Raw genomic sequence first — 26,249 nt, forward strand, 5'->3', positions numbered from 1 at the left:
CAGTAAAATGTCATCGTAGAGATAAGATGAACGTTTATTCCCGATTGTACCTTAGCCTACTCTTCACAATTGACATTTGTATCAGTAGCTATGACTCGCTGAGGTATCTAGCGAAACTCATCACCATCTCTCAAACCAAGCGGCATTTCGTCATAAAACGTAAAAAGGTCAGAACTTGAATTCTCGATTGACTTGCAAAAACGTACAACAATTGATATAGGTGTCTTCATTCTACTAATTGTTCTATCTATTCGACTGAAGTAAACGTCTTCCAGTGATGCATTAGATCTGTTTACAGTAGTAGTGTGACTTTCTTTAAACGTAATTTTTATATTGTGTTTCGAGGAACATAACCATGCGTCACTCACACATACCAGCTTGTGTTCAAACGTGTAGGTCATAGGGCGTAAGACCTATTATAACGTGTAGGTAGGGGGGGGCTATTCAAACGTGAAGATTTGGCGCATTAAAAGAACAATAAAACGTGTAGGTAGCACGTAAAATCTATTGAAACATATGGGTAGGGCGTAAGAACTATGAAAAATTCGTATACGCAGGGCGTAAGAACAATTAAAACGTGTAGGTAGGACGTAGGAACTATTCAAACGTGTAGGTAGGGCGTAAATACTATGTAAACGTGTAGGTAGGGCGTAAAGACTATGTAAACGTGTAGGTAGGGCGTAAAGACTATGTAAACGTGTGGGTAGGGCGTAAATACTATTTAAACGTGTAGGTACTGCGAAAAGATTATGTAAACGTGTAGGTAGGGCGTAAAGACTATGTAAACGTGTAGGTAGTGCGTAAAGACTATGTAAACGTGTAGGTAGGGCGTAAAGACTATGTAAACGTGTAGGTAGGGCGTAAAGACTATGTAAACGTGTAGGTAAGGCGTAAAGACTATGTAAACGTGTAGGTAGGGCGTAAAGACTATGTAAACGTGTAGGTAGGGCGTAAAGACTATGTAAACGTGTAGGTAGGGCGTAAAGACTATGTAAACGTGTAGGTAGGGCGTAAAGACTATGTAAACGTGTAGGTAGGGCGTAAAGACTATGTAAACGTGTAGGTAGGGCGTAAAGACTATGTAAACGTGTAGGTAGGGCGTAAAGACTATGTAAACGTGTAGGTAGGGCGTAAAGACTATGTAAACGTGTAGGTAGGGCGTAAAGACTATGTAAACGTGTAGATAGGGCGTAAAGACTATGTAAACGTGTAGATAGGGCGTAAAGACTATGTAAACGTGTAGATAGGGCGTCAAGACTATGTAAACGTGTAGATAGGGCATAAAGACTATGTAAACGGTTACATGTAGGTAGGGCGTAAAGACTATGTAAACGTGTAGGTAGGGCGTAAAGACTATGTAAACGTGTAGGTAGGGCGTAAAGACTATGTAAACGTGTAGGTAGGGCGTAAAGACTATGTAAACGTGTAGGTAGGGCGTAAAGACTATGTAAACGTGTGTGTAGATAGGGCGTAAAGACTATGTAAACGTGTAGATAGGGCGTAAAGACTATGTAAACGTGTAGATAGGGCGTAAAGACTATGTAAACGTGTAGATAGGGCGTAAAGATAAGTAAGACTATGTAAACGTGTAGATAGGGCGTAAAGACTATGTAAACGTAAAGGTAAGGCGTAAAGACTATGTAAACGTAAAAGTAAGGCGTAAAGACTATGTAAAAGTGTAGGTAGGGAGAACGAACTATTGAAACATGTGGGTAGGGCGTAAGAACTATGAAAAACCGTATAGGTAGAGCGTAAGAATTATTCAAACGTGTGGGTAGTGCGTAAGAATTATTCAAACGTGTAGGTAGGGCGTTAAGACTATGCAAACGTGTAGGTGTGGCGTAAGAACTATTCAATCGTGTACGTAGAGCGTAAGAAACTATTCAAACGTATAGATAGGGCGTTCAGACTATGCAAACGTATTGGTAGGGCGTAAGAACTATTCAAACGTGTATGTAGGGAGTAAGGACTATTCAAACGTGTAGGTAGGGCGTAATAACTTTTCAAACGTCTAGATATTGCGTTATAAGAATAAAAAACGTGTAGGTAGGGCGTAAGAACAATAAAAACGTGAAGATAGGGCGTAAGAACTATTCAACCGTGTAGGTAGGACGTAAGAATTATTCAAACGTGTAGGTAGGGCATAAGACCTTTTCAATCATGTAGGAAGAGGGTAAGAAGTATTCAAACGTTTAGGTAGGCTAAGGCGTAAGAACTATTCAAACGTGTAGGTAGGACGTACGAATCATTCAAACGTGTAGGTAGGGCGTTAAGACTATGCAAACGTGTAGGTATGGCCTAAAGACTATGTAAAAGTGTAGGTATGGTGTAAAGACTATGTAAACGTGTAGGTAGTGCGTAAAGACTATGTAAAAGTGTAGGTAGGGCGTAAAGACTATGTAAAAGTGTAGGTAGGGCGTAAAGACTACGTAAACGTGTAGATAGGGCGTAAAGACTATGTAAACGTAAAGGTAAGGCGTAAAGACTATGTAAACGTGTAGATAAAGCGTAAAGACTATGTAAAAGTGTAGGTAGGGCGTAAAGACTATGTAAAAGTGTAGGTAGGGCGTAAAGACTATGTAAACGTGTAGATAGGGCGTAAAGACTATGTAAAAGTGTAGGTAGAGTAACGAACTATTGAAACATGTGGGTAGGGCGTAAGAACTAACTATAAAAAACCGTATAGGTAAAGCGTAAGAATTATTCAAACGTGTGGGTAGTGCGTAAGAATTATTCAAACGTGTAGGTAGGGCGTTAAGACTATGCAAACGTGTAGGTGTGGCGTAATAACTATTCAATCGTGTACGTAGAGCGTAAGAACTATTCAATCGTGTACGTAGAGCGTAAGAAAGGGAGTTCAGACTATGCAAACGTATTGGTAGGGCGTTAGAACTATTCAAACGTGTAGATAGGGAGTAAGGACTATTCAAACGTGTAGGTAGGGCGTAATAACTTTTCAAACGTCTAGATATTGCGTTATAAGAATAAAAACGTGAAGATAGGGCGTAAGAAATATTCAACCGTGTAGGTAGGACGTACGAATTATTCAAACGTGTAGGTAGGGTATAAGACCTTTTCAACCATGTAGGAAGAGGGTAAGAAGTATTCAAACGTTTAGGTAGGAAGTAAGAACTATTCAAACGTGTAGGTAGGACGTACGAATCATTCAAACGTGTAGGTAGGGCGTAAGAACTATTCAAACGTGTAGGTAGGGCGTAAGAACTTTTCAATCGTGTACGTAGAGCGTAAGAATTATTAAAACATGTAGATAGGGCTTTCAGACTATGCAAACGTATTGGTAGGGCGTAAGAAGTATTCAAACGTGTAGGTAGGGAGTAAGGACTATTCAAACGTGTAGGTAGGGTATAAGACCTTTTCAACCATGTAGGAAGAGGGTAAGAAGTATTCAAACGTTTAGGTAGGGCGTAAGAACGATTCAATCGCGTACGTAGAGCGTAAGAATTATTCAAACGTGTAGATAGGGCTTTCAGACTATGCAAACGTATTGGTAGGGCGTAAGAACTATTCAAACGTGTAGGTAGGGAGTAAGGACTTTTCAAATGTGTAGGTAGGGCGTAATAACTTTTCAAACTTCTAGATATTGCGTTATAAGAATAAAAACGTGTAGGTAGGGCGTAAGAACAATAAAAACGTGAAGATAGGGCGTAAGAACTATTCAACCGTGTAGGTAGGACGTAAGAATTATTCAAACGTGTAGGTAGGGCGTAAGAATCATTCAAACGTGTAGGTAGGGCGTACGAATCATTCAAACGTGTAGGTAGGGCGTACAAATCATTCAAACGTGTAGGTAGGGCGTAAGAATTATTCAAACGTATAGGTAGGGCGTACGAATCATTCAAACGTGTAGGTAGGGCGTTAAGACTATTCAAACATGTGGGTAGGGCGTAAGAATTATTCAAACGTGTAGGTAGGGCGTTAAGACTATGCAAACGCGTAGGTAGGGCGTAAGAACCATTCAAATGTGTAGGAAGGGAGTAAGGACTATCCAAACGTATAGGTAGGGCGTAAGAACTTTTCAAACGTATAGGTAGGGCGTAAGAACTATTCAAACGTGTAGGTAGAACGTTACGAATATGCAAACGCGTAGGTAGGGCGTAAGAACCATTCAAATGTGTAGGTAGGGAGTAAGGACTATCCAAACGTATAGGTAGGGCGTAAGAACTTTTCAAACGTATAGGTAGTGCGTAAGAACTATTCAACCGTGTAGGTAGTGAGTAAGGCCTATTCAAACGCATTTTTATGACGTAAAAACGATTCAAACGTGTAGGTAGGGCGTAAGAACTATTCAAAAGTGTAGGTAAGGCGTAAGAATTATTCAAACATGTAGGTAGGACGTTTTATCTATAATTAGTATGTGTTAATGTATATTACAAGAACTTTATATAATGACACGTGTAGTAAATAGTAATATATGTATTGCCTCCGGGTAATATCTTAATCTTTCAATCATTTTCCACAGAATCATTTGTGTGACCAAAGGAAACTTTTGCTTCACAGAATTAATTATTAACAATAATCAAATTAAACGTTTCCACAGAATCATGTATATAAACAAATCAGACTTTTTCTTCAAGGTTAGTTATCATTGATCAACTTTGTTCACATAATCGACCATTCGTCTGATTAAATCCTTCTTTTACATTTAATTTTCACAGAGGATGATTATATCAAACTTTTTTCACATAAATTTTCAATTGTTGACGAATTAGTTGTCATTTCAAATAGCACATTTTAATACAAATGAAGAAGGTTTGGTTGTTTCAAATTCGAAATCTATCATGCGGAATCTGAATAATCATGAATGAAACATGTCCTTATCGGAGTATCTTATGATACTCTTCTGGATTCCTGGTCCTTTTCTCAGTCTAATATATAAAAACGACGAATCTATTTATTAATCAAGGCATCGCACTTTACCCCATATATCTTCTTAGTTGTTTAATGTGTAGACAAAAATGATTTTTTGAAAATTAAAAAAGTGCTGTCGTTCATGTAATTATCCATTGAATGAAATAACTACAGGGAGTGTGATGCATTGTTGTAATAACGTCAGAGCTGCAGGACTAATCACAGGCGTTTGGCTCGATAGACATTTTTACTCTCTATGTATATTGTTTATATGTAATACTGTTTTACACATATATAGAGAGAGAAAAAATGTCTTTAGAGCCAAACGCCTGTGGACTAACCAACTGTATTCCGCCATCACCTACTTCCGATTTTGTTCAAATTTTGATACCATGTTATATTGCCTGTCCGACAATTTAATTCAGTCGCAAATTTAACACAAGTTCCAGTAATTCATATTAAAATTATAAACTGACAAGTCGCACAATGGCGTATGGAATGTAAATAAAGATAAAGAAATACGGATTTTTACAATTTCCTTTAAATCATAATATCATTATTCATTTTTACAAATTTTGAAATTGTAGAATACGTTTACATCCGTCCAAATGATTCTGTACGTATATTGTTAGATTCTGACACGCATTTCTAAATTTCTTCCACTATAAAGCAACTTAAACTTTTGTTATCATAATTGTAACTAGAGATTAGTTAAATGTGACGCCACCAATTAAATATATTCACTAACTGTATAACAGAATCTCATTAAATATCAACCATATTTTCCAGCCTGATGAACACGTTCAGAAATACTGTTTTAAAGTTGACAGTCTGGGTTTTAATGAAACGTCATCCACATGATCCAGTCCTGTCAATCTTAAGAAACTCGTTTACCAAACAAAACAATGATCGATTTTGAATTTGACAGTATTTTCTATGATGGGAAGTTAAGATCACTGGAACACCATTATGGGTGCTATCTGAATCAAATCTATCCACTTTAAAAGTTTTCAAACAAAATCTTACATAAAAAGATGACTGAATCTTGCACGACTAAATACCCCCAATTGCGATGTGTTGTTCCTGAAGGTATTAGAGTTGAAGCCCCGTTGCTCTATCAAGTACTGAACTGTCGATACCCATGGCGCCATATGAAACATGGAAATCTACTTTATTTTGTTTTTCATGATCATATCAGAAGCGCCTTATAACTACTGACTTAATAGAGAGTTTTAATGTTTTTTGGTTTTTGTAACTTCTACGTGAAATATATAATACACGCTGTTTGAAGAGATGATGCTAAAGTTAAAGGACTGTTGGAAACTTAGTATATAGGGTCTTTTGTGAGTTTTTATTTTATGTAAACGTGTGGTTTGGCGATGTTTGCGATCCAATCCATGTGGTAGATATTTTATCACATAAGTAAACAGATAAGATTTTGACATAAATGAAAGTAAAAACATTAAAAATAAGTTTTGTTATACCAATACACCAATCGCCTTTAATGATCTAACGCAATAGTCTTTATTTTGACGCCACAAAGGATGTTTGACTAGCTCTGCCAATAAAATATGTAAAATACTTGATAGGAAATTCAATGACCAACAAACTGACGTCGCGATAGACAGAAGGCAATATACTACCAGTGGCTCAGAATTATAGGTTCCATTATAAAGTTACATTTTAGAACCATATCACAATTTTCCACCGAAAGGCCGCTCTATAGACAGAACGACAAATAATAATAATAATAACAACAAAAAGACAAAAACAAAAAAACAAAAAAACAAAAAAACAAACATAGATTGTAAGATTTCAAATTGTATCACGAAACATATCATCTAGGATTTTCTCCCTTTGTCCTTTAAGTCTAGGCTACAATGACTGGCTAAACCTAGTAACATTATATCAATGACTAGGTGAACGTAAAAGCATTTTATCAATGATTAATGTTTCGACATTTTCTGAAATCATGCATTCACTTAATTTTAAGAAAATCTGTTATACATGCTATTGAATGGTGTTGTTCTCCTTATACTGTTTAGATGTTTGATTTATGTTTCATTTTTAATTTCGCTGAGAGAAAATTTCGCGATTTTTCTCTTTGAGATACTAATTCAGGAGGAGAATGCAATGTTCGGGTATTTTGGAAACTAGCACAAATAATCTATACAGGCCATCTTCTTTATTCTGTTTAGTTTGTTCGCGTTTATTTTATTTCGCGGATATTAACTTGATCGACGTTAAAAATAAAAATAATTCCTCGCGAATAAATACAAATACAAATGAAAACGGTTTTGATCGTGTAATTGCAACATGATCATTATTTAACCATAACCACAATACTGTAATTTTGTGAGGTGTTATATGTGACATAGACAGTACTTACTTAAGACACACTAGATAATTCACTTCTAATGTATAAGGTCCTGTTAAGCCAGTAATATTTTGCATGCCAATACATCACCTCCTAAGGACGAATTCTTCTGAGGTTTCAGTCCCGTTGAAGTCTCGCGTCGACATAGATCAAAGAAGTTACGAGATTTTCAAATAAAATCTATCAATATCTGTAGCAAGTTGTCAGTTGCAAATTTTGTCAAAAAATACATTTCTATTCCCACTACATATTTTTATACAGGACTTTTAAGACATTACCCATTTGTCGGCCATTCTGAAAAAGGTGTCTTTTTCGCTTTGAGTAGAACCAAAGTTTTACCACTTTTTGCTTAAATTGTTTTTACTTAAATCATCTTTAATCATCACTGCACCACCATTTTAAGCTGTATCGTACAGACCCCCATATTTCTGCCTGATTTAGAAATAGCAGCAGTTTCCCTATTTGTATGCAACATATTGACAAAACGTTATCTATAGAGGATTAAATCTGACAGGGGTCCGCGGTGGCCGAGTGGTTAAGATGTCCCGACATATAACCACAAGCCATCCACTTCTGGATGCGGGCTCGAACTCCAAGTGGGGCAGTTGCCAGGTACTGACCGCTGGTCGGTGGTTTGTTTCCGGGTCCTCCAGCTTTCCTCCACCAGCAAAACTGGCATGTCCTTATATGACCCTGGCTGTTAATAGGACGTTAAACTAATAAACCCAACCCAACCCCTAAATCTGACAAAAATGGCTGAAAATGGTCATTTTGTAGCTCAAAATTAAAGAGTAGGGGTAGCATATGTCGTTATTCTGAGAAATAAATATAAGTTAAGTTTATCATAACTGCTATATGTTAAAAGCAGACACCTGAAAAATAAATTCTGCAAACATCCATGCATATGAAACACCTCATTAAGAAATTATGGCTTTAGTCTCTGATGTTTATGGTCAAAACGGCAAAATTAACATAAAATCCAATATTTTGTCAATTAGATATCTTTGAGTGACAATAGCTCAAAAACGAGTACACAGATATTTATATTGTTCTACCATTTTCTTCTATGGTACAGTTTATGAACTCATATTTCTAAAATTCTACGACAAAAAAATGAAATACAAGAAAAGTTTGACTTCTCAGAGGTGTTCATCCTTTAGTGTGTTTATGGTATGGTTTGATTGTTTTAACATGACATATTAACAGGTCGTGTCAGGTTTATGTGATTGAGTTAAGGTGTAGTACCCGGATAAAAGTCACCGATCTGCTGTCGGTGCCTGTCAACTGCCCCACATGGAATTAGAACTTTCTACCCAGAGGTGGAATGCTTGCGTTGATTTTTCTGTACACTTTAACAACTTGGCCATCGCAGCCCCTAAACAGCCGTGTTGGTTAAAGGTATGTATGTATTATAGCCAATACCGGTTTACTAGTTTGTAAATTTCGACAAACCACAAATAACGAGTCATCATTATGTATCTAACTCTAGTCATAATACATAAATACCTTTTATCAACTTAGTTCGACTGCACTTACTTTTAAAAACAGCGTGCGAAATATGATGCAAATTGTAAAAAGTTTAAAGTGAAAATCCGGGCAAAGAAAACCAGTGTAAATGCAGTCATTGGACTTTCAAAGGTCCTTACATATCAAAACGACGGTCCAGATTTACTTACATGTTCGTTGTCCGGTTTTGACAATTTAAATTATGGAAAAGCCCTGTGTAAATTTATCTAATTTCTGGAGATGTAGATGTTAAGGTTCCTATACATATAAATTCTTTGCATGCACAGCGATTTTGACAGGAAATTACATTTTTCCTATTTCATCAGAAATTATACTGGATATATTAATACCTTTTTACCGGTTTTAGCCTTCCTTTGTCTGACACTTTAAACAAGGTATATTAGTTTGTACATCCCTCGATTCTTTAGAAGAATCAAGAATGGTCGTGGAGACTTTTTTGCTTTGTAGGAAATACATGTATGTGGAAATGTTTTTATTGAAATTATCGGTATATGAATACGTCCTTCGTGATTTCATGAAATAAAATCTAACATTTTACGTTTGAATATATTCTCCGCTATTGTATTTATTCACTAAATCTAAATAAAGCCTTTCCCACTTGGCAGTTACTTGGCTTAGACGTATTTATAATCTGGAATGTAATTACGTACCGCCGATGTCATTATTTCGTTTCGCGTGGTAATGTTCCTAGCGGAGGGATCTCCTGGGACATCTTTTGTGCCAGTAACGCATTTACGAGGTTTGGGAACACAACCCTAGGGTAGCGGTCGACGCAATGTCGCATGTAAACGCTGTCGGGGCACCATGTAAAATTTCACAGATACAAAATACTTATATACCATTAATATAGTACATGTAGCATTGTCAAAGGCATTTCGAATTCTCTTTCCAGATATATACTGCGAACAAGCTGATTCTCAGCCGGACATTGATCTTGCCAATCTAGTAGTTTGTTTGTTTAATGTCGTGTTCATCCGAAAATAATAATAAAACGTCTAGACATGATTTAGTCTTGCAATTGTTTTAAGCCCAAAGGGTTATTAGATGACCGATTATGTGAGGTGAATCTAAGAGAATGAATTATGCATTGTATTTTACCAATTAGCTTGCTTTATCTGTTAGCGTCGTATATCAATATATTATTTTTTTTTAATTTATATTATTAAATTTTTGCATAAAATATATATATTCAATTTATTTTCGTTTTATTTTTGTTAACATCAAAACTGCACGGCGAATGAGTTTCATAAGATATAAAATGTAACTTGCAGAAATAATATATTTTTTGAACAATGATGCAAATGTATTCAAACAGAAACGAAATAAATGGAGGAGCGACTATTTTGTACCTCTATCGTTCGTTAACTATCTTGCCGAAATCTACACCAATAAACATATTAATGTACAATAGGATATGTAGAATCTGCTTTATCGCTTTTCACGAAGGCGACTAAATGTGGGGTTATATTATCTTAAAATCATCCTAAATGTCGCATTGGCATCGTCTCCATGAGCAAGTGGTCTTGTTCTGTAAAGATATAGCTTCAGGTTATAACTGCTGTAGTTTCTGAGATATCACAATTCGTAAAACGACAAAGCTGATATGCCCGTTGTGAGTACAGGAAAGTGAATTATTTGCTTAACTCTTTCTTCCGGTTTGAAAATATGGTTCTTGCAATGCAGCACAACCAATGAATATTTATATTTTCGATGACTGGTACGATGTGCACCCTGTCACATTCATCAGAAGAATGACCAGACTGCCTAAGTACACAAAGGTAGAAACACTGTACGAGTTGTTTACGAAAGTCCAAGTTTGATATTCTATGTCGACTGCGGTACTATTGAAGTTACATCACAATTCTATAACATTAAAATTAACCGAAATGACAATATCTCGCTATTTATCATTAGCCATATATGTCCGAGAGCCTATATGAGCGCCCTCATCTCGATTGACTAAATACTTCCCCATTGCGGAGATTTCTCCTTAACCGACCTCAGCTGCTGTTGATATGAAAGAGTTAAAGATTGAGACAAAACACTTGATGACGTTCAGGAGCCGCACAATAGTGTTGAAGATTGCTAGTGCCATCATCAGAACTCTCTATCTTTTCGCTATTTTTTCTTCTCTTATTTTTCATAAAAACCCTGTTTTATATTGAAAATTCAATAACAGCGGTTATTATAAATGAGCATCACTGTTTTCGATTTGTTCTTTTGATATGATGAAATGTTCGGGAGCCACACGCACAATTAGAGGTGAATTTTGGAAATTCTTTTTTTTGGGGAAAATAGATACCTCTACACAAGCTTAAAACCTTTAAGGTCTTGGTGGTGTGTAGGTGGATAGGTAAATTGAATCCCATCGATAGTTTGAATACCAAAATCTGGCACGTTCATAAAACTGTAACCATAGCATCTTGAACTATTAATAAGCCATAAAAGGAGATCAGCTTTCGAAACTCGCCAAGCACATCACTTACCAAAAACAACAAGACAGAGGATTGTAACATGTACCCATTTTATTACCAAACAACATTTGTTCAAAGTAGTCTATATCGCGCTCATCATCCTATATACAAGCTACACAATGAAAGACTACCCCTACGCAAAATTTGTGCCGAGTCAGCTGTTCTTCTAAAACGACAAACACCCCACGTCATTTCATTAGGTATTCATCGTTAATTAATGAAATAATTATCGATAAAACATACATTTCTTCTTATGATATTGTATGATAAATAAAGATACATCGATATATATTTCTCGATATCGGGTATTTCAGGTAGTGCTAATTATAAATCATAACAAAGCGTGTCTTTGTAATAATATTTCCAGGAAAGTGAGGGATAAAATTATGTATATTTTAACACGATACAGTTGAAGTATAACCGTGAAATCAATTCTAAATTATCATCAAGATGTGTGTTTAAATGATTTTCATTTCAATAACATTCAATTTATGGAACAAAGATTTTTTATTAAAAACTTTTAACAAGATACTGGAAACTAAAATCTTGTTCGATTATCGAGTTGAGTTTACTCTATTGATTCTAAAATGAAATTTATTTACAAAAGAACTTGGTATACTATCGCTATTTATTATTTTCAGTAAGAACATGCTACACTCTTTCAGATTAGAATTAATTATGAAATACGAGTAATTAGGAAGGAGAAATGATATTTCCAACTGAGATAATTTATGAAATAACTCGCAATAAAGAATGATACATTCTTTTTTTAGACTGATTTAATTTTTTTCTGCGATCAATTGTAGCTGACATGGTTTTTATATTTACAAATGGATTTTCCTATATACATAAATGGTATAGCAATGGTGACAACCGAACGTAAATGATGGAGCCTGCTCCCGATACACTAACTGGAATGGAACATAACGAACAGTGGAAATTAGTGAAAACAAACCCATGCAATGTGTTTCTACTGTTCTAAACACACACAAAATTATATTCTTAGCAATCAAAAATAAAACACATGTGATTAACCCATCCACCCCTGAAGATACATGTGGACTATTCTAATTCCAAGGCTGGGACAGTTCATTATGGATTTCAGGGGTGAATAGGTTAAATCTTTGGTGATAAATACAATGCGTATGTCGATCTCATTGAAATAAGGTAAGTTATGACTGTTGTGTTAACTTATTCCGTTACATATTCGCTTATTGTCGGCTACAGAGTTATCTGCCCTTGTGGGTAGGTATTGATTGTGACGTCATGTGTTTTGGAAGCGTAACGTCATACGTTTACAGACTTTCGCGCATAAAATTGTGACGTCACAATCGGTACTTTCCTGTAAGGGAGATAACTCCTCTGTAATATGCAAAGACGGAATAGTATAACGTAGATACATCACAGGCAGTAGCAATAATTAGTCAAACTAATTTAGACCGTATATCTTCAATATTTAATTAATTAAAATGATCATCTTGTTGCAACTACTGTATGGTTTATAGGAACAAAACGGAAACCAATTTCAAATGGACATTTTGATCATCATTGCGCTGATAGATGAAATCAGCACAATGCTTTGACGAGAGATTCTGTTTCACCATTGATGATGTCCTATACTCTTTGATTTGTATGGTGAAAATATCGTAAAACAGAGGGAAACAAAGATAGAGTAGAAATATTTTCTACTCATGAGCGTTATTTCTATGAAGGATGATTAAAGTTACAATGCGAATGACAGTTTTTGAGATATGTATAATCGGTTATTTTCACCGCTGCTTGGGGCTCAAGTCATCACATCACCCAAATGTATTTGCATTGATGTCACCATGGTGACATATTTGATTTAGAAAAAACGACAGAAGAATAATAACGATTACAACAACAACAACAACGCCCACGTGGTCACTTATTTACATATTCATCTATATATAGGTAAAAAAATCAGGGAAAAGGGAAGTCTCTCAGATTCCATTTATGTGCATAAGATCTCTATATCAAATGGGCCTTAATCATTACAACATGATCATTCATTCATTTTAGTATAAATATATGTGTATGTTTCATTATGCAATCACACATTTTCATAGGTATCGCACACATGCACGCATTCGGGAGAGACAAAATATTATACGTAATATACTGTAACAATACAATCACGCGGCAAAACTCGGCAATGTCCGACAGTCTTCGGAAACCTCTTCATTTATTCAATAGTTTACGATTCGCCACCCGTTGGAGGTTTTCCGGATATAATAAAAAGTGAATTGCCAAGTCCTTATTGATTCAATACATAAATACAATTATACAAAGTGTTTTTACAAGTTGGAGTTCAGATCATTCTTACTGATATTATAACAAACAGTCGCTACAAATGTGTGTCAGCACGCATGCGTAAGATTTATTTACAAATGTACATGAAAATGCGCAAAGCAATGAACGTCATATTGGTTTCGGACAAGGCACATTGTATCACTAGTCTAAACACACGTGTTTGAACAATCACTGCAAAGGTTAGATTTCAAACTTTTCAATTTTTGTTTGTTTTTTAAGAATGAAAAAGGAAATACTTTACATTTCAAAATTACTGAAAACTTTAATTATATATATTTTTTACACTTGAAATCATAGCCCTACGTTTTACACATTAAATAACGTCAAGTTGACACTTTTTGAAGTGGTTTCTTAATCAAATAGTATTGTTGTATGAATTTATTTTTACTTATTGAAAATTTCTTACATGATAGCACTTGAATGCGATGAATTTAAGGATGTTTATGCTTTCAAATCATATATAGACACACTAAAGATGTCAACCCAGAAATAAATATGTAAGAATGGACTTTTTTGGAGAATTACCATAAATACTTTTTTGAGTTGCGGAAGGTTACCAACACGTGTATTTAAACACTCTTATATGTATGAATAGCGGATGATTTCACAAGTATGCTATACAATGATGGGAAGCAAGCACCCCACACAGCATCGGCGACCGCGCTCAAATAAACCAAAGGTCAAGAGACCGCGCTCAAATACACCAAAGGTCAAGAGATCGCGCTCAAATACACCAAAGTTCAAGAGACCGCGCTCAAATACACCAAAGGTCAAGAGATCGCGCTCAAATACACTAAAGGTCAAAGCTGTTTAATAAAATGTTACCCCTCAATGATTTAACGCCTTCTAATACTGGCGAAGATAGATAAATAATTAGGTCTATTACAATTGTCAGTCTCATTCATCGTTGGATACCCATGGTTGATTGCATTACATTACGTCACGCTCAAGTGGAGCGTAGTTTAATCAACCATGGTTCTCCAACGATGCGTCTCGTTAAATGTACACTTTCCTCTATTCAGTATTAGGGTCAAAATTATATGTTGTTTCTGTGGAGGCTTAGTCACAAAATATGAGCATGGGAAAGTCTATGATATCCAACATTCAAGACTTATTTTTTTCATATTTGTTCTACAAATTAGGCGAAAAAAATTAAATATCAACCATGTTTATAATAATATCAAAGGAAGGATAGTATGTCAAGCAATTTTGTCATCGGTATGCTCAGACTAAGAACAGTTTTGATTTTTATCAGATTCGGACGGATAGAAAAGAAGGGGAAAGGCTTGAAACAATTATAAATGAAATATTGTTTTTTCTTTTTCTTGTAGAGCATAGTATATAGTGGCTGTCTGGTAAAACAATCGTTTAGTCTGAAATTCAGGTTATTTATGCATTTTGAAGATCTTTTCGTTACTCAAAACTTAAATAAACATGCATGTACTAGTAATTGAAGAAGTGGTTATCGCTATCTAGGCACAGACATCTCTGATTAATATCATGTGTTTTGAATAACGCATGAGTTATATGTCTGTTGCTTCTAAACTTAAGTTTCTGCATTCATTATGGCTATCAATGCCGGCGATAAATCCCTGTGGGGCCAGATATCTAGACCACCGCATTGACTTTTATCATTTACATCCACAATTCACTAAATTTCTTTGTCTAGTTAGGTAATTCATGGAAATTGATATTGAATGTTTCTCATTATACACATATCATTGTTGTTAAGGAATTATTTTAAACGGCTTTTAGGGTTGTAACAATACTATAATAAACAACATCTGATTTAGCCTTTACAATAGTAGGTATATAAACAAAACCTTTCGTACATATGTTTAGGGGTATTGATGACAGAAGCCACATAAGCCCGTGAATAGAGATTTCGGTTACGTTTCGTGTGATACATAAAGCTTGATAACAGGACACGGAATACTGTAAATTACCTAAAGTTCGCGAGTAAATTATTTCTGTTGTCGTGCAAGATTATTTCAGAATCTGTGAATGGAAATTGTAGATGGTATCTATGCTCATTCCTTAGTCATTGGGATAATAATGAGTTTAAAATGTTTCACTTGCAAATATATATCAAAATGGAAAACCCGCGAAATCGAAATGATTTACAGTATATATGATAACGAGAGAGCAAGTTATTATTTCATAAAGCCATATAAATCCCAGAGATGTTTTATCACAAAATAAAGATAACAAAAATGCACGTGAGTTTGACGGCAATTTGAGAACATGAACAGTTGGATATAGTACGGTTATAAACAAATGTCTATACCAGAGGAGAAATACATGTTTCTATATCATCAAGATTGACATTTTGTAAAATGATGTTTAATGTTATTGATAAGAGCGATTTGTTAATTACTATATTTTATGAAAAAAACCACATTTGGTGATTTAAACCAACATTTTCCTCGATGAATCAACCGTCAATTGACCATCGATAAATACAATGCAATTGACCTGTGATGCAGAACAGTAGAAATGTAGTCATGCAACAAAAACGTCTAGGAACGACATCTATTACCGGTAAAAAAATTCCATTACTTTACATCAAATATTATGCTGAATTGTCTCCCCCTGACTATTTTATCATTTAATGTTTCGCTATACTATTGTTATAGCGTTATTAGAATTAGGTTGTTCCTTGGCTGTGATCTGGTTGTATTTGTCATGTTGATAAGCGTTTTTCATACTGTCCACTCGCGGCGATACATCCGGAGGTCGGCCGCTTGTAGCATTGCTGATTGAATTTCCGGTTTTATTGGATGATGGGATGGAATTGGTATGAGAGTGATGGGACTTTGTTGTACGATGCATAGGAGATGCAGTGTTAGTAGGTACCGCTGTATAGGAATATCCTCCTGGGGCCGGATTAGCGTCCGAGGATTTAGTTATTGCGGTGTATATTGGGTTATTTTTCACTTCCTGATGAGTATTTACATTTTTAACAGGTGATAACTGGTTATGTTGTGCTGACGTCATTAATGACGTCGTTTCTGGTCCTTTTTGATCTCGGCCATCCTTGTCCATTTTACGTCCGACGCGCATTTCCTCACTGTTAGAGCTATCACTACGTCTTAGTTTCTTGATTCTCTCCCTTTGGTAGTAAACGCCCGCTAGGATGAGTATATTGAGAAACAGTAGTGAACAACCAATAGCGACCGTGATGCTTAGAGGGACGGAAGTGTGCACTAATGAGATATCTTGCCTTGGCCCGACGACAGGTGGCGCCTGTGTCGATGCCTCATCCTTCCCATCCTCCGTGACGTCATTTTCACGGTTGGGTTGCTGCGTTGATTGCTGTCCATTGTTCTTAGAGTCTCCGTCTGTCCCTGTATCAAACGTATGGTCTCCCTGGACATTGCCATTAAACGGAGGCGGGATAGGAGGAGAGGGTGGGAACAGCTTGTGGAACTGAGTTATGAGACGGTTATAATCATCGAACGTCGATTTATTATTAGCATTTAAAAGATTATGGATAGGAGAATTGGCCTTTTCGCCCGGATCTTTCGTGTCTATCTTTGGGATAAGGTCCAGCCAGACTGCAAGCTCTTTTCCACGGTAGTGGTGCTTCCTCTGGGGTCTCTTTCCTGGAAATAAATAAAAAATCATGGATTGATTAAAAGACACGCAAGCTATGAACATCTTTATAAATAACCCTATCATACAGAAGTTGTATAGGAATGTGTACAAAGCGAGAGTTAGAGGTTTAAATGAAATTTAAAAGTCAGCAAAAATCCTAAAATTTAGTTTTAATACTTTCCGGCGGCTTTATATGCTCACATTGAATAAAAACCATATGTATACTTTCGCAGACCGGAATTCTTGTTATTTGGACCTGAACTTAAAAACAATAATTTCATCCAATCAAAAGTTCGCGATTTAGCCTGAAATGTAATTTAACCCTTTCTTAAAAGTTAATATACCAAAATTTTGCGCCCGAGGCCATGACCTGTGATATCGCGAAAACACCATCACCGTTAGTTATAAGTTATAAAGCACCAACGGTGTCGAACACCTGTTATCTCGAGGATTCCAAAATGACAGTTAAGGATAGAAAATATAGATGATATATAATGTAAAGATAATGTATATACTTTATGTCTGAATATCACCTTTCTCCCTGCTGAATTATTTGACAAATAATATAATAAATTCGATGTACCAACAAACCTCATATGTGCATTGTAATTACATAGTAAGGATGTGCACGCGTTGAGAACATCCTATACTGTTACGTGATCTCTGTAATTAACCAGCGAAAGTGTGCGAAGAATAATCGAGTGTCTAGGGTAAAGTTGTAAATTATTTATCTTCACGCACGCAATGATATTGTGTTATGAGGTATATTCTAAACTCTGGCACTTTTTAAATTAGTTCTGTAAATTGCATTATCTCTCACGATGTAGTTTCATGCCTACTCTATAAATTTTTCATTTTGTCTTTGTACAAATCGACTTACGGGGTGCATTTCGACTATGACCTTCTGTGTCATGGAATCGTTGGTATATTTATTCAGTAAGATTTATGCTACAAGGACATGATTTTGCTTTACAATGTACTTAAATAACTGCTTTCTGTGGAAAGATGGGACAATTATTTTACGAATGACAAAAAGAATATTTTGCATCTTAACAAAGACATTTTACAAGAAAAAATATTTGTCTCTTTATGACTCTTTAATCAGTGATGATAGGAAGTGAAAGACTAATTTATAAAACAATATCAAATTCCAATTCTTTATGAATATGTCTCAAACAAAATACCAAAGCTTCAACAAGTCTCAATGGCGATATGACTTATGACTTTTAAAATATTGCAAGTCTTAATGAATGCACCATGATTTGAAACAATTTCATGATTCTTAATTTGTGTATACGCAGAAAGTGTATACGCATGTGTTGAATTATGAGACGTAGATAATTTATTATATATGATATATAACGAAGACTATTCATTGCATGTTTTCTTTAATAAAACCGAACCACGAAAAAATAAATGAAATTTGAGTTATAGAAATTAAAAATTAATATGAACGGTATTTATAATTGAAAAGAAAGACAATAATACTAACCTATTAATAAGTAATCCTGCGTATTGACGTCATACTTTGGCCACGCGATATCAGAGAATTTATCTGCGGCACTTCGTGGTTGATTCGGGTTTCTGAAAATAACATGAACAACTATGTTACTTACAATGTAAAACACAAACAATGGTTGACATAAAAACACAGAACCACTATTTTCTGTCTTTACATATTACAAAGTAGTATCCATTATGACGCCATTATTTTGTGAGCGAAACTCCGAAAAGTGTGATGCTGCCCTCTGAAACACATGCCCTCACAATCAATACCTATCCACAAGGGTAGATAACTCTGTAGTATGCAAATGTGGAATAGTAAGTTTTCTATAGTGGTCTTCTTCATCAAGAAGTAATGTTCTCTCACTGGTAAGTCCTGCAGGAGCGCTAATCTAGAACAGTCTGTTGCTATCAGGCTGGCATCTTCTTGCAATGCTATAAGGCTTTTCACCTTTCGAGCATTTGGTAGCGTAATCTATGAAAACTTTGAATAAATCTCAGTACGATTCCATGTCTGGATAGTATATGTGTTTATTTATTTCGTAGTCAATATCAATACTGTATATGGATTAAGAATATGTTAACCAGGTGACTATTTTACAAGGAACTCCACTATTTCTCGTTTATGGTATAACTGCATATTGATAAAATGTCAATCAAACCGTTTTGATTAATTGAACATGATTGTTCATTACCAAAAAAGCAGTGTCCTTTTTTCATAGCCAGCTTTGCAAATCCAAGACCTTTGTGAAAATTGCACTTTTAAAAAGTATCCATGAATTCAGCTAAATCATATTGCCCCTATTTATTGAGCCATGCCTCCTACATGACAATCAATATAATATGTACTAAGCATCGCCTTGGTTGCCTGGCTGTTGAAGTAATAAAGATGTAAGGAGATAAGTGTAAGGGGTGTGAATACAATTAGTGGAATAGCATGCTAGCTTTTTGTGGTAATAAAAGTGCTTATCAATTTTTCAGACGCATTAAATTGGACGAATGTATGTATGCTTTTACTGATTACCAGTTTCTGACATCTCTGTTTATATAAACAAGGTTAAATGGTGAAACACATACTCTATTCAATAACAAACTTGTGTGGCCACGGGATAAGTATTCAGCAGAATACGACGACATGTGAGCCAGCTGATTTTAACGTAGGTTGAGTTTTCGAACTATAAGAAATCGCAAAAAATAAATTTAGAAAAACAAGTAAAACCGAAGAGATCTTAATCGATAACATATTAGTTAAGGACTGATATTCAATAAAAATGGTAATACAGCCGCTGTAGTCAAAAGGCTAAATAGACTGCGTATGTACGCTAATGTTTACGAATTCATACTTTACAAATTCGAAGTAGAGAAAAATTGTAGTGTTCATTTTGGAGAGGACCTAATTTAGATATTTACTATAAATACCATTGACTTTGTACCTCATTGTAAAAGGCAGTATAACGTCTTCTTAACGTGATAAGAAATGAATTGTAAACGTACGCATTTAAGTGCATTTTGTGCTAAAACTTTGTGATTAAACATAATTACGCTAATTATGTTTTCTTTTAGTATCTAATATAGCAATTAAAGTAAATACGCAAATTCTTTCAACTTATTCAAAAACCAATTTTGTGCTAAAATTTAATTACGCAAAAATAAGCAAGTTTTCAGTATTTTGTTCCAATTGCCAAGATCAAAATCAACAATGGACCAATTTGATTAATTATGGAAACAGTATCCAAAATTCCAAACCTACAAAAATAAGGATTTTTTAAAGATTCATCATTTATTGTTACTATCGACCATGACACTATTCTGTCCTTTTAGAAAGAGTACTGCGATGGTGTTATGTTAAATGTATTCGAATTAAAACAAATCCAAAACGATAGGATATCACCTCAATAAAAAGAAGGAACAAATACTTTATCCTTCTGAACGCTAAAACAAACCTATTTGAATGCGAGAAGGGTGAAATGTTTTTCTATTTACAAAAATGAAGGCGTAGTGTAAAGTCTTTGACATGGCAAGATTGAAAACCCAACAATATATGTTGATAATAGAAAACGGCCAAAAACGGAGCAAAATAACCGAATAATAACTTATTATTAATTGATCACTACGTTATAATCTAATCCTTTCTGACCCAAACTTATTTTTCATGGGTTACATTTGGAAATTCTCGTGATTAAAAAATAACCAAATTACTCCAGGGTCATGTTGAATTGGCAATACCAAGAGACATCATCAGACCTTTGCAAGTCAATTGTATCATCTTAACTCCGACGGGACATGCATTTTAACTTGACGTTGCTGCCCTCCAAGCCATGGAGAAGCCAGTCCATGAAAACCAATTAGGAATGAATGTAATTTTCCCGTCCATTTTTTATAAGCACACGGCATGCCAACAGACTTTTGGATTTGGCCTGTTGTCCCTGTAGTCGATAGTATCTATGTGATGTAAGTTATACCAAACAGTTCAGAAATGTCTACAGGCAAATGTCTTAATTACAGTAATTTAATGTCTGTATCTTAATTTTTAACCAGTTTTCCACGTCTCGACTCCACAAGCCAGCTACATAATGGATCACATGTGTGTTTGAATGGGCTTCTCGATTCCACCAAAGATGGTTGCTCCGAAACAAAGTTGTTATACTACTTAATATCGCGTGCAAATACATTTCTCGTATCTTCCGGGTAATAAGAGTTTGCCAAAATAACTCGCCGCGAAATCATTTCAACTACAAGAAACATGAAATTACATCGCTAATAAAAGTATGGTATGAACACGTGAGCCGAATATCGACGCGAAAACTACATGCGCAATAGTCGTTAGGTATGAACAAGTTAAATAGTATCACCACGCAAATAAGTTGGTGAATAGTTCATTTTTTTACAGAATTAAATGTAAGTAGTTACTAGTACATTATTTGCAAAATGTGGTTTTAACGGCGGTTTATTTTTGCGATTTCGATGTGTCACAATATTGATGCAGCATGGAATTATCTTCGCACTCGATGAATATTAACCGATATATCGCATTGCTTCTCACTTAAGATAAGTTTTTTTTGTCAGTATACAAGGATTTGGGGTTGCTAAAGGGAGTGGGACGCCTGGTTTGGCCTTTGTCAGTGTAATGTGACCTGATGGAATATGCTGTCTCCAGCCGTATGCTTTAGTGAGCTATCTATCTATAGAACTGAACTGGAAAAAAAAACAATTAATAAATGGGCAGGAGCTTTCACTATATCCAAGGAGACGCAACAAGAATATATAGAATATACAGACAGCCATACACGCAATGTACGGCATACACTGGATGCATTCATAACTGACCCTGACTGTTAAAAGGAAGCAGCGTCCAGTCAGCAACCCATCCTTGTCAGTATACATCGGTACAATGCAGCTTGGATACAAGTGCAGTTGCGAAGAACAATGAATCTACACCCTGCATTTTACAAAATATTATACAATTCTTCTTCTATTATTTTATTTTTCACTGGATATATGAGTATTCGATTGGTGTGAATTTCAAGCTATCGTACTAAAAACCCCTTCACGACTTTAAAGTTTGGGTATTTTTAGCCTATAATTTGTCTCTCGGTTAATGTTCCACCTATGCAGTATTTAGTATTTAAGAATAATTGTTTCACTTTGAGTGCACAAGACTTTGTACTTGATTCGATTAGATAAATAATAAGATGTTACCTCATTACTGTACGTATTTGAGGGAAATTGGAAGCAGAATTTTCTGAAAATGTCAATCTAATTTAGATAGTGTTCAGAAGCCAATGCCGATGCATAGTTTTAACTTGAAAATGACAAAATTCAACGAAGAAACGAAGAAGTCCACAACAAATTATGCATATTCAATCATTCCTTCTACATACCGATCGTTGTATATCTTTTTTACTGAAAACAATCTGCAACTGCGGTGTAGATTTGAACTAGGATGGAATTTGAAATAGGAACAAACCTGTTCAGGGAATATATTTGCACGAGTAAAATAGGTTGAGCGTACGAGGTCTATTTATTCTGCATTGCTTTTACATCTATTGTACGTACATATCACTTAAAGCTCCTCTCTCGACTGACTGGGAAATATGGCATGGGTAAACCCGAAAGTTAAAAAAATCAATGTTTGGTTTTAAACTTACACTTACGATAAAAACACCGCAAATTTGTTAAAGGCAAACTCGGGAAATTAATTCAAGCATTACCATTTTAGACAAATAATGAGTCTGGAAGAAAATTGATGTTTGCTTGTTCCCATTACGTTGTCTACTGTTAGTTGTGTTCAGTAGAAGATTGTAAAATAAATACACTACCGAGTTGTGAAATTCGGACACTCTTCAATGGCAATTTGGCTGGCTATGATGTCAAGCATGTGATTCGTGAGTTAAAGTAACGGTAATGAATATGAATGTGTTTGAAGATGCGAACACTTCATTGAGGTTGTAGTCGTATGGTATCCCGGCCAACCGGCCACATATACTCTTACAAAAGTAATCTACAAAAAGTCCAAACATTACTACTTTTTGCACTCTGAAAGAACATTGTCCAGATTACCTTTTGAATCTTTGTCTGCATTAAAGGCCTTTCTTTTCTTTTTAGAAGACTTAAATAGAAACTTGATACGGGCAAAATATCTCTTCAAGATAAATATCATACGTTAATGTTACCATATAAATCTTAATTTATAAACGCTTCAAAATTGTCTTCATTTGTTTCTCTTTGGAATAAATTGAAAAAACCCCAACATTTTATATAAATAAAAAAAGATTGCATCTGATGTTCAATGTATGTTAAACTGAAACCAATCGAAGTCTTCACTTTAATATTTTTAATAACAGGGTTAACATATGGAAAGAACTATCAAATCACTGCTTGGTTTCTCGGTTTTCCCATGAGCACCCGCTTTCCGACACAATAAACGTCATATCACAATTTTGGTAATACAATTCTCATTCATTCATACAGTTCTAAAGTTTCTCAAATTAAAACCGGTTCTCGTTGGCAAATTTTACTAACATTTCAAAAGTGATTCTGATTCAACAGTATTGAAATTAACAGCAGATTTAACTTTAACAATCCATTACAGCTGTGACGAATAGAAAAAATATCATGTTCTTTTATTGAAAAAGGATTGACACTTTTGTGGGAGGTTGCGAGTCCGGCCTGTTACCGGAAGCGTTTCCGTGGCAGACGCTTGACCGAAACGGAAGTCGTCTCTGGAGCCGTATGATCGGTCTATTTGAAACATGATAGCAGGTTGTGGGATCATTTTCGAAGCACGAACTATATGTGTACTTTCCGGTTAGAAGATATTACATTTTTATTCTATAAAAGGTATAATAAGTGCAATCATCGATAGCCGTTCAATATTGATTTTTCTTTTTATGAATATTCCTTTATAAGTGTTATCATCGAATTTCAACTCAATCAACAACTTCTTCGCGTACTCTTTTTACCTACTCCTTCCTAACAAAAAAATAAGCATACAAAAAAAATGAAATAAAATAAGAGAAGTCAGTAAGAAAACTACATATAAATTTATTTAAAGAAGAAATTTAACGTTTTATTGACAATAGGCACGGGATTATATACTCTTTCCCATCCCATAGCATTTTTCCGGAGAAAAGTATTCGCTATAAAACTGTTCTGTTCAATTCTATTTTTACCGATCCATTGTCAGGTGGAACACGAAACAGTTCTTGGTATAAAGATCAAAAGGCCACTCTGTACAAGCTACGACTTCTTGTTTTCAAGAGTTATTGCCCTGCTAACCTTGGGCTGCCTAAATAAATAAACCAACATCACGTCGTAATGATGCTTTAAAAACTTAAGAATATCACTAAAGTTGAAAGGTCAATCTATTCGACACAAGGTCAAAAACGTAAAAACCGCTCAGTGAAAATTGTTCCATATTTAACGAAACTGTTAGCAAACAGTCATGTTTTAGCTAAAACGTCAATATTACTCAGGGAATTCATACATCTAAACGTTTTATGACGGGAAAATCCAATTGAAAAATATAAAAAAATCATTCTTAGCCATGTATGGGATTTGATTGGTCTAGGGTGTACTGCAAGCCTAAAAGATGTCATGGCAATGGATTCGTATGAAGACAGCTGACACATATCCAAATAGATTTAGCGGGACGTTTTAGGGCCGAACTAAGAAAATATGACACACGTTGTCTGGCTTCAAAAAGCGTGAAAAACTAATACTGAACGAAAAACATTGATAAAAACGATATGTCTGGTTTTCGGTCTGTTTTGTGGAATCTGATACTTGGGGAAACTCTGACTGGATGAATTCGGCATCATAAGTAATTGAATGGACATTGATGAAATACTTCCAGAAGTACAGACGACTTGGTCAACGTTGTGTTTCATTATTTACAAAGACTAGAATGGTAACCTAAAAACTGACTTGTTTATAACCCAAACTAACACAAATCTATGTAGGTATGGTTTAACATTGATCCACGTATCATTCAGATGTCAGATCCATCGAGGCTGTAAATATTAAATTCTCTTATATTCACAAACTAATTGCACATAGAAAGTTGGTGCTTCTTCATATTAATCTAACGTATCGTCCTAAACGTTAGATCAATTGGATCAAATAACCACACGCAGATCCACATGTTGGTTATAGAAGTTCTAAGTGTTCAGAATTCTGTATTTTATTCTAGTAAACACGCAGATCCACATGTTGCTTATAGAATCTCTAAGGAAGCATTATGTGTTTTATTCTAGCCAATCTAACTATTTAGATGATTAAGTTAAAAATGAAATTCTTTACACAACTTAAGACTGAAAAAATATGGATAATTTGTTATTTTGGTTATTTTGTCCTATCTCAGTAAAGTTATAAATAAGAACGGCTCATTACTTTGTGGTATACTTCCTGCGGTTATGTATATTTTTTGTGTTTAAGTTGTATAACTGTGTTTATCTGAAAGAAGAATTCCTATATAGGCCATACCAGTTGTCTAACCCATTTGTAGACAACATTGTTTTGCCAATTATTTTATTCAAAATCGTATACTTGCAGTCAAAGCGATTTCAGGACAAAACCAGGGCCCCAAGGAGAGCCCCATTTTCATGTTTTAACAGTTCAACCAATGATAAGATATTGGCATATTCCATTAGTAAAACGTTAGCTATTTATCTACAATTTATATTGTTTGGAGTCTTCTGAGGAAGAGAACTTTTTGTTAAGCTAACGTATTTTGGACGAAAACAGCAACAGTTGAATCTTTCGGGACATACAAAGCCAATCCGACACACAATCAAACTGCCATACAATACGTTATAATCCTAATCAGTTGGACTTCGAATTCAAAGAATGGAAATCCAAAACTGATTTTTTCTACATTTAACACTCCTCGAGGGGGGAAAAGACAGACAGAAAAATCATGTATATACCAGCAGATAATTTCTAAGGTTCCACAGAGACTGTAAAGACTATCTCCAAGACAGGAGAGTTCCACACAAGCATGCAAAGACTCCAATTCACTAGATATGATGATAACCGTACACGTAAATGTTTCTAGACAAATGGAAGTC

General features: G+C 35.1%; 1 protein-coding gene across 3 annotated transcripts in view; it reads right to left on the minus strand.

Moving 5' to 3' along the window:
- Positions 1-11,280: 11,280 nt before the first annotated feature.
- LOC138307227 (neuroligin-4, X-linked-like) overlaps positions 11,281-26,249 on the minus strand; it is a 186,947-nt gene continuing 171,978 nt past the window's right edge. For all 3 annotated transcript variants that reach the window (XM_069247865.1, XM_069247866.1, XM_069247864.1), the window contains 2 exons: positions 18,671-18,762; positions 11,281-17,186 (listed from right to left, as the gene is read on the minus strand). In XM_069247865.1, coding sequence (XP_069103966.1) covers positions 16,201-17,186; positions 18,671-18,762 — 1,078 coding nt within the window. In that variant the 3' untranslated portion in view covers positions 11,281-16,200. The remainder of the gene's footprint in view (positions 17,187-18,670; positions 18,763-26,249) is intronic.

The sequence above is a fragment of the Argopecten irradians genome, chromosome 14 (assembly GCF_041381155.1).
Source record: "Argopecten irradians isolate NY chromosome 14, Ai_NY, whole genome shotgun sequence".
In the NCBI taxonomy this organism is placed as follows: domain Eukaryota; kingdom Metazoa; phylum Mollusca; class Bivalvia; order Pectinida; family Pectinidae; genus Argopecten; species Argopecten irradians.